This window comes from Oncorhynchus mykiss, chromosome 28, assembly GCF_057628025.1.
Source record: "Oncorhynchus mykiss isolate SJ-2025 chromosome 28, ASM5762802v1, whole genome shotgun sequence".
Classification (NCBI taxonomy): domain Eukaryota; kingdom Metazoa; phylum Chordata; class Actinopteri; order Salmoniformes; family Salmonidae; genus Oncorhynchus; species Oncorhynchus mykiss.
This window is the reverse complement of record NC_143049.1, coordinates 19,465,832-19,478,239: the sequence shown is the minus strand read 5'-3', so window position 1 is coordinate 19,478,239 and position 12,408 is coordinate 19,465,832. Positions and strand designations below refer to the sequence as shown.

General features: G+C 40.4%; 1 protein-coding gene across 4 annotated transcripts in view; it reads right to left on the bottom strand.

Moving 5' to 3' along the window:
* Positions 1 to 4,352, bottom strand: part of LOC110508668 (collagen alpha-1(XV) chain) — a 50,615-nt gene extending 46,263 nt beyond the window's left edge. For all 4 annotated transcript variants that reach the window (XM_090225566.1, XM_090225567.1, XM_090225568.1 and 1 more), the window contains exons 1-2: positions 4,228 to 4,352; positions 4,060 to 4,133 (exon numbers count right to left, since the gene is read on the bottom strand). In XM_090225566.1, the coding sequence (XP_090081692.1) occupies positions 4,060 to 4,133; positions 4,228 to 4,238 (85 nt within the window). In that variant the 5' untranslated portion in view covers positions 4,239 to 4,352. The remainder of the gene's footprint in view (positions 1 to 4,059; positions 4,134 to 4,227) is intronic.
* Positions 4,353 to 12,408: the final 8,056 nt, after the last annotated feature.

The window sequence follows — 12,408 nt, the reverse complement described above, 5'->3', positions numbered from 1 at the left end:
CCATTATTAAAAATGGAAAGAAAATGGCACCACATCAAACCTGCCAAGAGAGTGCCACCCACCAAATCTCACAGACCAGGCAAGGAGGGCATTAATCAGAGGCAACAAAGAGACCAATAGATAACCCTGAAGGAGCTGCAAAGCTCCACAGCGGAGATTGGAGTATCTGTCCATAGGACCACTTTAAGGCTTACACTCCACAGAGCTGGGCTTTACGGAAGAGTGGCCAGAAAAAAGCCATTGCTTAAATAAAAAAATAAGCAAACACGTTTGGTGTTCGCCAAAAGACATGAGGGAGACTCCCCCAAACATATTGAATAAGGTATTGTGGTCAGATGAGACTAAAATTTAGCTTTTTGGCCATCAAGGAAAACGCTGTCTGGTGCAAACCCAACCCTTCTCATCGCCCCGAGAACACCATCCCCACAGTGAAGCATGGTGGTGGCAGCATCATGCTGTGGGGATGTTTTTTTTATCGGCAGGGACTGGAAAACAGAACTGAAGGAATGATGGATGGCGCTAAATACAGGGAAATTCTTGAGGGAAACCTGTTTCAGTCTTCCAGAGATTTTGATACTGGGACGGAGGTTCACCTTCCAGCAGGACAATGACCCTAAGCATACTGCTAAAGCAACAGTCGAGTGGTTTAAGGGGAACATTTAAATGACTTGGAATGGCCTAGTCAAATCCCAGACCTCAATCCAATTGAGAATCTGTGGTATGGGGGGGGGGGGGGGGGGGGGGTTGTGTTACTTCTTGTATGTTTTAAAGTGGTAGGCATGTTGTGTAAATCAAATTATACAAACGCCCCAAAAATCTATTTTAATTCTAAGTTGTAAGGCAACAAAATAGGAAAGATGCCAAGGGGGTGAATACTTTCGCATGCCACTGTATCTGGCAGACATGCTCGTTCCATACAACCCAGCGAAGGCGCTCTGCACCCAAGGAGCCGGTCTGCTTACAGTGTCTAGATGCAGAACCAAGGCAGAGGGCGGAGCGTTCTCTATTAAAGCACCTTAGTTGTGGAAGGGTTTGCCCTGTCAGGTATGAGGGGCAGACACCATTTGAGGTTTTTAAATCACATTTTAGCTGGGCTTTTAATAAGTGATTGTTTTCCACATCCTCTGCTCATGTTATTACTTAAAAAATATATGTATGTAAAGTGTGCGGCGATTTTAAATGCACTTTAAATAACGTTTAATTTGATTCAGTCATCATTGGACCGCACTCTGGCACTTTCATGGTGAGATGCTGCTAGACTCTAAGAGATGATCTGTGCAGCAAAAACACATCAAACAGAACCAAGAGTTCCCAGATGAGACAGACCACACAACACAGCAGGCATGTCTCTCTCCTAGATGTCTCACTGGGTGGTGTTATGACAACAGGAAGTAGTCCTAATTCTCCACAACCAGTTTGTGCCCACTGAGTAATCTCTATAAATGTGTATAAGATCCTTCCCATCACAGCTGTAAAATGGCCACGGCTTTCCTTTCACTGGGTGTGTTTCCACAACTTTCACGGGACAGAACAGCGGCATACAGAGAGTGTTGAGTGCTCCCCATGGAGCCTCCAGGAATACTGTACTGTACATTCCCCTTCATTTTTACCTCAAAGTGAACAGCTTGTGAACAACTTATCAGGACAATTTAATCAAGAAACATATCATTTTCCTCATCGTACTCAGACAAGGTTATCATAACACTCTTACAGATGTCACTTACACAAGACAGTCTTCACATCCAAAAGTGGGTAACCGTTAGATGAGGGAGTTACTAGCCTTTTCAAATGAAGTAACCAAGGAAACCTCACGCCTACAAAACAACATCAGCATATATTTGACGCCACCAACTGTCAAATATAAAAACGGTTGAGAAGTTATGACATTCCTATGTTTGTATGAGCACATGGTAAACTATTGTATATTCATGTCAATGTCTCAAAAAGTACTAATACATGAATAGGTAGGATATTTTGTAATAAACTTTCCATTGAGTGGTTTTTCCCTTAAAAACCACAACGAAACATTACATTATAGCTTAGTGACACCTTTTACAGTTGGTCTTATAACCTTCACCATTCTGCTCTATATGACACTATACTGTAAGTGGAACATACCTTTTCCAAAAAGTGGAGGGAATTTCTTAGCCCATAAAACTGAATAAGGTTTATAATGTGAATTGTTCATTTTCAAATGTATTTATAAAGCCCTTCTTACATCAGCTGATATCTCAAAGTGCTGTACAGAAACCCAGCCTAAAACACCAAACAGCAAGCAGTGCGCAGGTGTAGAAGCACTGTGGCTAGGAAAAACTCCCTAGAAAGGCCGGAACCTAGGAAGAAACCTAGAGAGGAACCAGGCTATGAGGGGAGGCCAGTCCTCTTCTGGCTGTGCCGGGTGGAGATTATAACAGAACATGGCCAAGATGTTCAAATGTTCATAGATAACCAGCAGGGTCAAATAATAATAATCACAGTGGTTCGATGTATTAACCCACCCAACAGGACTGTATTAACCAAACATGAATTAATTTGTGAGGAACTGAACCAGACTAAAATCAAATGTGAAAGGCAGTAATATTCAGCCCCACTAAAAAAAAATGTGGGTTAGGGTTAGTAAAAGTAGTCAAAGTAAAAGTCCTCATTAACCAGTCAAAGAATAATAAAACCTCAGATAGCGGTGGATTTTGTGATAAGAATATACAATCTCTGTTGTCTTTCATATCTTCATTAACAGACGTTTTGGCTAGGGTGATCATCATATTTCAAATGATGACATTCCAACACACATTCCCATATTTTAACTCAAAACTACACACTGAGAAACAGATATTATACATGCTTTATGCATTTTTTGTTGTTGTTGTAATTCGATTTGAAGCGTAGTTAACACGATATTCTCCAGAGCCACTCCATTAGACAGCAGATTGAAGGGGAACTTAGCCCTTCAGAATGTGTGTTAACCAGAGTCAGTGTAATGGCAATGTAACAACCCTAGATAATAGTACAGTTCTCTCTCTATGGTAGTAACAAGAGGGACATTTACATAAGACGTGACCACACCAGTTCACACCCAGGTGCTGCGTTTAACCAGACCACTGCTTCCATGTCCACTGTGTGTACAACACTGGCAATAGCGGATGGGGCGGAAACCAGGGCCAGTCAAGAAAACATCTTATCGCAGGGTATATGGGGGCTATCCAAACAAATTAAAGCAATTAGAAATGCTAAATTGGTGGGTAAATATACATACACTCTAAAAAGTGTTTGTTTACAAGTATTGTAAGTGGCTCACATATTATTTTGAATACAGATGCAAAGAATGCATGTCCACATACTTACAGTGGGGCAAAAAAGTATTTAGTCAGCCACCAATTGTGCAAGTTCTCCCACTTAAGAAGATGAGAGAGGCCTGTAATTTTCATCATAGGTACACTTCAACTATGACGGACAAAATTAGAAAAAAAATCCAGAAAATCACATTGTAGGATTCTTTATGAATTTATTTGCAAATGATGGTGGAAAATAAGTATGTATATGCTCATCAAGTGAGCATATAACTCAGACTCGCCCGGAGTCTGTTTACTACATGCTATGTATGTCACAGGATAATCTGTGAGATGGAGAAAAAAAAATCATTCAGCTATTCACCCAATAAACCAGTTGCATTCAACTTTCAGTAGGGAGGTAAAAGATGCAGCAAACACTTCATTTCAAAAGCATCTGCAGCATAGGGGGACCAATAATGTACTGTACACTAAAACGACATGAGCCTACATCTCACACCTTAAATCAACTTGTCCTCAGAAAAGTTATCAAGTATATCCACTTAAGATACTGTATCTAACTATTTTGACATAAAGAAGGCTATTTGATAAAGAAGCTACTTTGTCTTACAATTTATTCCAAGAGAGTCAAGACATTTTAAATCCAAATGCAGCAGGTCGATAGCCTTGGCAATGTTTAGGCAATTATTGAGTGCATCACATCAGCACTACCAAGAAATACATCAAATAGGGCTACATTAATTATGAATACTTACATTTCAAAATGTCTTACCTTCAATGACCTGAACTGCAGGTTCAAAGTGGTACAGCAGGATGAGAAGAATAACCGAAGACCACCTGGGGAGGCTGTAGGTAAGAAAATTATGTTGCATGAGTTAGTCTGAATATTTTTTGGGCTTTTAAAATCAAGCACAGAACATTAAAAAATAAACACCCTTACCGAATAATCATTTTGGGATAGAGATGTCAAATCCAAGCATCCAAAATTGTCCTCAACGTGTTTAGAGTTGGAATCTGCTCTCGGTCTACTTCAGACCTTTGCCTCTCCTGCCACTGAGTGCACTCTCCCTCCCTCCCTCTCTCTCTTCACTCTGTCTCTCTCTCTCCCTGACAGGCTGGAGTACCAATCGAACAAAGAAGGCCTCAGTTCTTCAGTGAGTCACTGGCCCACGGACACGGAAATCTGACTCCTTAAAATCCCTCACTAAACCGCTGCCTTAAAATTCTTAACTTTGCCATTTGTATGGTGACTATCTGAATTTTTCCATCTCCATTATTTTATTGCATTATTACCAGTATTTGAAGTTGATGGAATGGAAGATATTTTGCAATCCATCTATCAGGCTGGCTCTTTTAAAAAAAAATTTAAAAGTATTTTTAAATTGTATTATTTTAAATTGTTCTGATTCATGAGACAAGTTACTATGGAAATAATTTCATCACAAATATGTGTCAATTATGTCAAATATTGGAAAACTTAATCGTAAACGTCTGTTCATAGCCTATACCCAACAACAGGTAGTGGCACCCTGACAGTGAAATTTAGTAATAAGGTGAAGGACCTTCCAAGTCTTTGAAGTTTGGTTGTCATCAACCACTGAGGACTGCTAAAGGTTTTCCATAGACCCTGTATCATGTGACTCTCGGCACCCTGTTTAGATGCTTATCTGCCTCAGACTCCATGAACTGGACCTACTGAAGAGATGCCCCCTTGACCACAAGGCATCTCCACAAATTCCTGATTCCAATTCAGTTGATATGCATCTACACCAGACACATCCAGAACTCTACGGGTATACATTTTTAAAAGGATGTGATCTCTGAAAATTAAAGTCTTTTAGCTTAGATCATTTGACATCATTATTGGATGGTCAGCGGTCATCGATCTAACATAATGTAATCATTTTGGATCAACTGGTTTTTATTACATTACATAGTTGTTTATGACATGTTTCCAAGAGAGCTGGGGGGAAAAAAACTCTTATGGATGCATTCCTGATGGAGATTTTATGTTGTGAAGTTACAATCCACTTTGACAATTTGCCTGATTGTTATTCTAGCTGGACTCCTAACCAGTCAGCAACTCGTTCCTCTGCATCCTGACAAAACTGCACGACATACCCACACCAAAGCCAATTACATTATGTCATAACAGAACTAGTGGTATAGCCACACTGACAATAGTGAAGAGGGTGAGCAAGTTTTATGGCAAAAAGCAAATAGGTTTCAATGAACAGAGTTGGTTGGCCCAGTTCAACAGTTTAAAGAGATCCAAGTGTTATTATCTCAAGCAGGGAATGGACAAGTAGAGAAAACATGGTCAGGATCCTTCTGGCCCAAAGCTACATTCAGATCTATCTGCCTATAATAACCTTAATCTCAGCAAGCACAGAGAAGAGGCTGTGAGGCCATGCTGTTTTCAGTGAAAATGGTTGGGATGTTAACAAACTACAATTAGTAGATCTTGGAATTAAAGGGTTCATAATCTACCTTTAAACTGAGAAGAATGCAGACAACCTGGCAAATTTTGCCTTATTAGAATTGATATGCTCTTCTATCACCTAAGGACAACACCAGCCAAATACCATCTGAACAGTTGTTGTGTCTGTGAAAAATGTATCCTGAAAAAACGATAGAATCTACTGTTTTCATTTTGAGAATCAATTCTTACAATATGTTTTTAAAGAGCATGCTAGGACATCTGATTTGAAGTATTTCGTTCAAGGCCAAGATACATCGACAGATATTACTCCAAGTTTAGCAGGGACCTGGGTTGATTCACATTAAAGTAGCCTCTCGCTCATATGAGATTTGGTTCTGGGTTGCCAGATTAGCATGAAAGTTACACTTACTATACTTTTTTGGAGACCACAACAAACACTACCCTCTGCATTTCTGTGGATTTTCCTCTCATAAGGCTTTAAAACTTGTGTCATGATACCTGCATGAGGTTTTGAGCAGCACCGGTCTCCTCAACCTCTGTCTTCTACAACCCCATGTGTTGGGAAAGAGAGCTAGGAAATCTGAGAAATGAGACTTGATAACCCTAACCCACTAAAAAATGGATTACTTCATTAATGCCACTTTAATAATGATGTCAACATATCTTGCACTCCTCATCCCAGATATATATACACGGTATATACTGTATTTTATTGCATCTATTGCATTTTGCCTATGTCGGTCGGTCATGGCCCATCCATATATTTATATGTATATATTCTTATTCCATCCCTTTAATTCGATTTGTGTGTATTAGGTAGCTGTTGTGGAATTGCTAGATTACTTGTTAGATATTGCTGCACTGTCAGAACTAGAAGCACAAGCATTTCGCTAAACTCGTAATAACATTGCTAACCATGTGTATGTGACCAATAAAATCTGATTTGACACACACACACTCACTTTAGCCCCCAGTATTTTATTCAATGTCTGGTAGCATCACAGTTTATGAAAAACTAGTTTGTATTTCATATATACAGTTATATACTGCATCAGTGGAAAATGCACTTCTGTACTTCCCTTAGTAGGAGGAAAGCGTATATAAAATGAGTGACAAAATAACACTTTCTGTAGTGTGCCCTCCCCCACCCCATACCTCTGAAGCAGCCTCTTATAGACATGGTGCGTATAATTCTGGAAAAGGGGACCCACTCTGTTATACTTCTGTCAGGCTGATCATCTCTGGAGCAGCCAGGGTGACACTGAGCTGAAACGGCCCAAGTCTACTCTCTTTAAGTCACAGACCATCAAACAAACAGAAGAGAGATGAAGCACGGATTTGGGGAGGGGGCGTGACCTGATTTAAATGTTTAAAAATCACAACAAAGTGGAGAAGTTTGATAACTGGGTAACGGTTATGAGGGTGACAACCCACCGGGTACACTATGTACAGTGCATTCGTAAAGTATTAAGACCCTTTTACTTTTCCACCTTTTGTTACATTACAGCCTTATTCTAATAGGGATTAAATAGTTGTCGTCCCCCCCCCCCCCCCCCCCCCCCCCTCAATCAACACACAATAACCCACAATGACAAAGCAAAAACAGGTATGTAGAAATTTTGGCAAATGTATAAAAAAATAAACTGAAATATCACATTTACACAAGTGTTCAGACCTTTTACTCAATACTTTGTTGAAGCACCTTTGGCAGCAATTACAGCCTTGAGTCTTCTTGGGTATGAAGCTACAAGCTTGGCTCATCTGTATTTGGGGAGTTTATCCCATTCTTCTCTGCAGATCCTCTAAAACTCTGTCAGGTTGGATGGGGAGCGTTGCTGCACAGCTATTTTCAGGTCTCTCCAGAGATGTTTGATCTGGTTCAAGTCCGGGCTCTGGCTGGGCCACTCAAGTACTGTACATTCAGAGACTTGTCCCGAAGCCACTCCTTCGTTATCTTGGCTGTGTGCTTAGGGTCGTTGTACTGTTGGAAGGTGAACCTTCGCCCCAGTCTGAGGTTCTGAGAGCTCTGGAGCAGGTTTTCATCAAGGATCTTTCTGTACTTTGCTCCATTCATCTTTCCCTTGATCCTGACAAGTCTCCCAGTCCCTGCCGCTGAAACACATCCCCACAGCATGTTGCTGCCACCACCATTCTTCACCGTAGGAATGGTGCCAGGTTTCCTCCAGACGTGACACTTGGCATTCAGGCCAAATAATTAAATCTTGGTTACATCAGACCAGAGAATCTTGTTTCTCATGGTCTGATAGTCATTTAGGTGCCTTTTTGGCAAACTCCAAGTGGGCTGTCATGTGCCTTTTACTGAGGAGTGGATTCCGTCTGCCCACTCTACCATAAAGGCCTGATTGGTGGAGTGCTGCAGAGATGGTTGTTCTTTTGGAAGGTTCTGCCATCTCCACAGAGGAACTCTGGGGCTCTGTCAGAGTGGCCAAGTTCTTGGTCACCTCCCTGATCAAGGCCCTTCTCCCCTGATTGCTCAGTTTGGCCGGGTCTGAATACTAATGTAAATAAGGTATGTTTTTTATTTTGATGACATTTGCAAATATCTCTAAAAAACGTTTTTTGCTTTGTCATTATAAGGCATTGTGTTGATTGATGACATTTTTTTTTCCATTTTAAAAACAAGGCTGTAACATAAAATGTGGGAAAAGTGATGGCGATAACTAGGTCGCATTTGGTTGAGATGAGTCAATGAGATTACAACCGATCTTCACCCACTCAAAACGACAGCCAAGAGAGTGAGTTGAATTTCCAGTGTGTTATCATTTTGATCCCATGTGTGATCAAAAGGTGTGATCATTGAAGTACTTTTTCACAATATAATCAAATTAAAGAAATTAAAGAAACAATGTTTAGCCCGTGTTGAGCATTTGTCCATAATGTCTCATCTTCATGTCAGTAAATATCTTTATGCACCTGGGGAAAAACCTTTTGGTACGGAGAATCTAAGTCTGACATACAGTAGGTCTGGACTGAAATCATTGCAGTCCTCATCCATGGCCTAAAGGAGGGTTCTACACTCATTGGGATGGCAATCATACATCGTCCACCTGTAATGTAATAATGTATTGCATTTTACAGCATTGTACGAACAGTTGAAGTCGAACGTTTACATACACCTTAGCAAAATACATTTAAACTCCGTTTTTCACAATTCCTGACATTTAATCTAAGTAAACATTCCCAGTCTTACGTCAGTTCGGATCCCCACTTTATTTAAAAAATGTGAAATGTCAGAATAATAGTAGAGAGAATGTAACGGGATTCTTCCCGGGAAGGAGAGGCGGACAAAAATGCAGCGTGGTTGAAGTTCATGTTTTTTAATAAGAAGAAAACTCAACATGAACATAATACAAAACAATAAACGTGGTAAACCCGAAACAGCCCTATCTGGTGCAACAAACACAAAGACAGGAGACAACCACCCACAAAACCCAACACAAAACAGGCTACCTAAATATGGTTCCCAATCAGAGACAATGACTAACACCTGCCTCTGATTGAGAACCAAACATAGAAATAGACACACAACATCGAATGCCCACTCAGATCACACCCTGACCAAACACCCTGACCAAACATAGAAACATACAAAGCAAACTATGGGCAGGGTGTGGCAGAGAATGCTTTATATCAGCTTTCATTTCTTTCATCACATTCCCAGTGGATCAGAAGTTTACATACACTCAATTAGTATTTGGTAGCATTGCCTTCAAATTGTTTAACTTGGGTCAATTGTTTCGGGTAGCCTTCCACAAGCTTCCCACAATAAGTTGGGTGAATTTTGGTCCATTCCTCCTGACAGAGCTGGTGTAACTGAGTAAGGTTTGTAGGCCTCCTTGCTCGCACACGCTTTTTCAGTTCTGCCCACAAATTTTCTATATGATTGAGGTCAGGGCTTTGTGATGGCCACTCCAATACCTTGACTTTGTTGTCCTTAAGCCATTTTGCAACAACTTTGGAAGTATGCTTGGGAGCATTGTCCATTTGGAAGACCCATTTGCGACCAAGCTTTAACTTCCTGACTGATGTCTTGAGATGTTGCTTCAATATATCCACATAATTTCCCTCCCTCATGATGCCATCTATTTTGTGAAGTGCATCAGTTCCTCCTGCAGCAAAGCACCCCCACAACATGATGCTGCCACCCCCGTGCTTCACGGTTGGGCTGGTGTTCTTCGGCTTGCAAGCACCCCCCTTTTCCTCCAAACATAACGATGGTCATTATGGCCAAACAGTTCTATTTCTGTTTCATCAGACCAGAGGATATTTCTCCAAAAGGTACGATCTTTGTCCCCATGTGCAGTTGCAAACCGTAGTCTGGATTTTTTATGGCGGTTTTGGTTTCTTTTAAGACTATTTATACTGTGGTTTAAAGATACCAGTTTCCTCCAGCATCTTCAATGTCCTTTGCTGTTGTTCTGGGATTGATTTGCACTTTCTCACTAAAGTACGTTAATCTCTAGGCTCCTTCCTGAGCGGTATGACGGCTGCGTGGTCCCATGGTGTTTATACTTGCATACTATTGTTTGTACAGATGAACATGGTACCTTCAGGCACCCAGACTTGTGGAGGTCTACAATATATTTTCTGAGGTCTTGGCTGATTTCTTTTGATTTTCCCATGATGTCAAGAAAAGCGGCACTGAGTTTGAAGGTAGGCCTTGAAATACATCCACTGGTACACCTCAAATTGACTCAAATGATGTCAATTAGCCTATCAGAAGCTTCCAAAGCCATGACATCATTTTCTGGAATTTTCCAAGCTGTTTAAAGGCACAGTCAACTTAGTGTATGTAAAACTTCTGACCCACAGGAATTGTGATACAGTGAATTATAAATTAAATAATCTGTCTGTAAACAATTGTTGGAAAAATGACTTGTGTCATGCACAAAGTAGATGTCCTAACCGACTTGCCAAAACTATAGTCTGTTAATAAGAAATTTGTGGAGTGGTTGAAAAATGAGTTTTAATGACTACAACCTAAGTGTTGGTAAACTTCCGACTTCAACAGTTGAAAATCTGAGGTTGTTTTAAAGGTACAAATTCAACATCCTTTTTTGTTCTATTGGTTTGTCTGTTGAAATGTTGTTACCATGATGACATAATCCTGCATTTGAAATTTCACCCTCAAACCAACAGTTTACATTTAACTTTTTTTCAAATCCAATTTGCGTTGACAAATTACTTTGAAGCAACATTGATTTAACTGATCTGTGCCCAGTGGAAAAACTCTTTAATGTGTCTATGATCTCAAACCCATTCTGTATCCCAAATGCTAAATCAGTCTGTTCAGTTTAGTTCTCACAGCATCACTTCTCTAAGGACGCTAAAAGCAGCCATTGAGCAAAAAGAGGATTCCCCTTCCCCATTCAGACTAAAAACAAAATAGCACAAAACAAAGTGCAAGGCAATTTAGGTCCCAAAGTAATGTGGCATAATGTTAACAGAGGGCTAAAATAGTATTATAACACCCCCATCATGCCATTTATAAGTGGGTCAAGTGTAAAATAATTGCATAAAATCTTGTGATAATAATAATAATCAACCCATAAAGGGAATCAAAACTCCATGGAGATCTTAGTCTTTCTGGAAGTTTCTGCCAAATCCTAATTTGTCTGGTTTGTTCACGCTTCACAGTACACCCATATTCGAGAACGGTCTGTGAGGGAGGAGAGTCTTAGCGAAGGCTTCTCTGACAAGTAATGGGTGGCTGTACTGTCCTAATTGGGAAAACACAAAAAAAACATCAAACATGGCTTGCTTGATTTAAATGCTCATGTGCCTTTAGGCAGAAATGCATGTTGTTAGATGCAATATACTTCCTTCTAGAACATTTGTTAGCATTTTCTCTGTGACCATTTAGTCTGGAAGGACTTACATAATAATAGTTGGTTTAACACAGTAGCTATTTGTGCTGGGCTGTTGGGACAGTTTCAGAGGTTGTTAGGCATTGATTCCCAGCCACATGATAAATAAGCCTTGCCAGTGGAAAGCACCCAAGCAGAAAAAGGACATCATCATGGGAAATGTAATAGGATGTGCTTCAACAGCTACATGTTCAAATCAAATTTTATTGCTCACATACACTGTACACATGGTAAGCAGATGTCATTGCAAGTGTAGCGAAATGCTTGTGCTTCTAGTTCCAACAGTGCAGTAATATCTAACAAGTAATCTAACAATTCAAGAACAACTACCCAAAGGGATGGAATAGGAATATATACACTACCGTTCAAAAGTTTGGGGTCACCTAGAAGTTTCCTTGTTTTTGAAAGAAAAGCTATTTTTTGCCCATTTAAAATATAATCAAATTGATGGGTGGGGTTATATCCTTCCTGTTTGGCCCTGTCTGGGGGTGTCCTCAGATGGGGCCAGTGTCTTCTGACCCCTCCTGTCTCAACCTCCAGTATTTATGCTGCAGTAGTTTGTGTGTCGGGGGGCTAGGGTCAGTTTGTTATATCTGGAGTACTTCTCCTGTCCTATTTGGTGTCCTGTGTGAATTTAAGTGTGCTCTCTCTAATTCTCTCTTTCTTTCTCTCTCTCAGAGGACCTGAGCCCTAGGACCATGCCTCAGGACTACCTGACATGATGACTCCTTGCTGTCCCCAGTCCACTTGGCCGTGCTGCTGCTCCAGTTTCAACTGTTCTACCTTATTA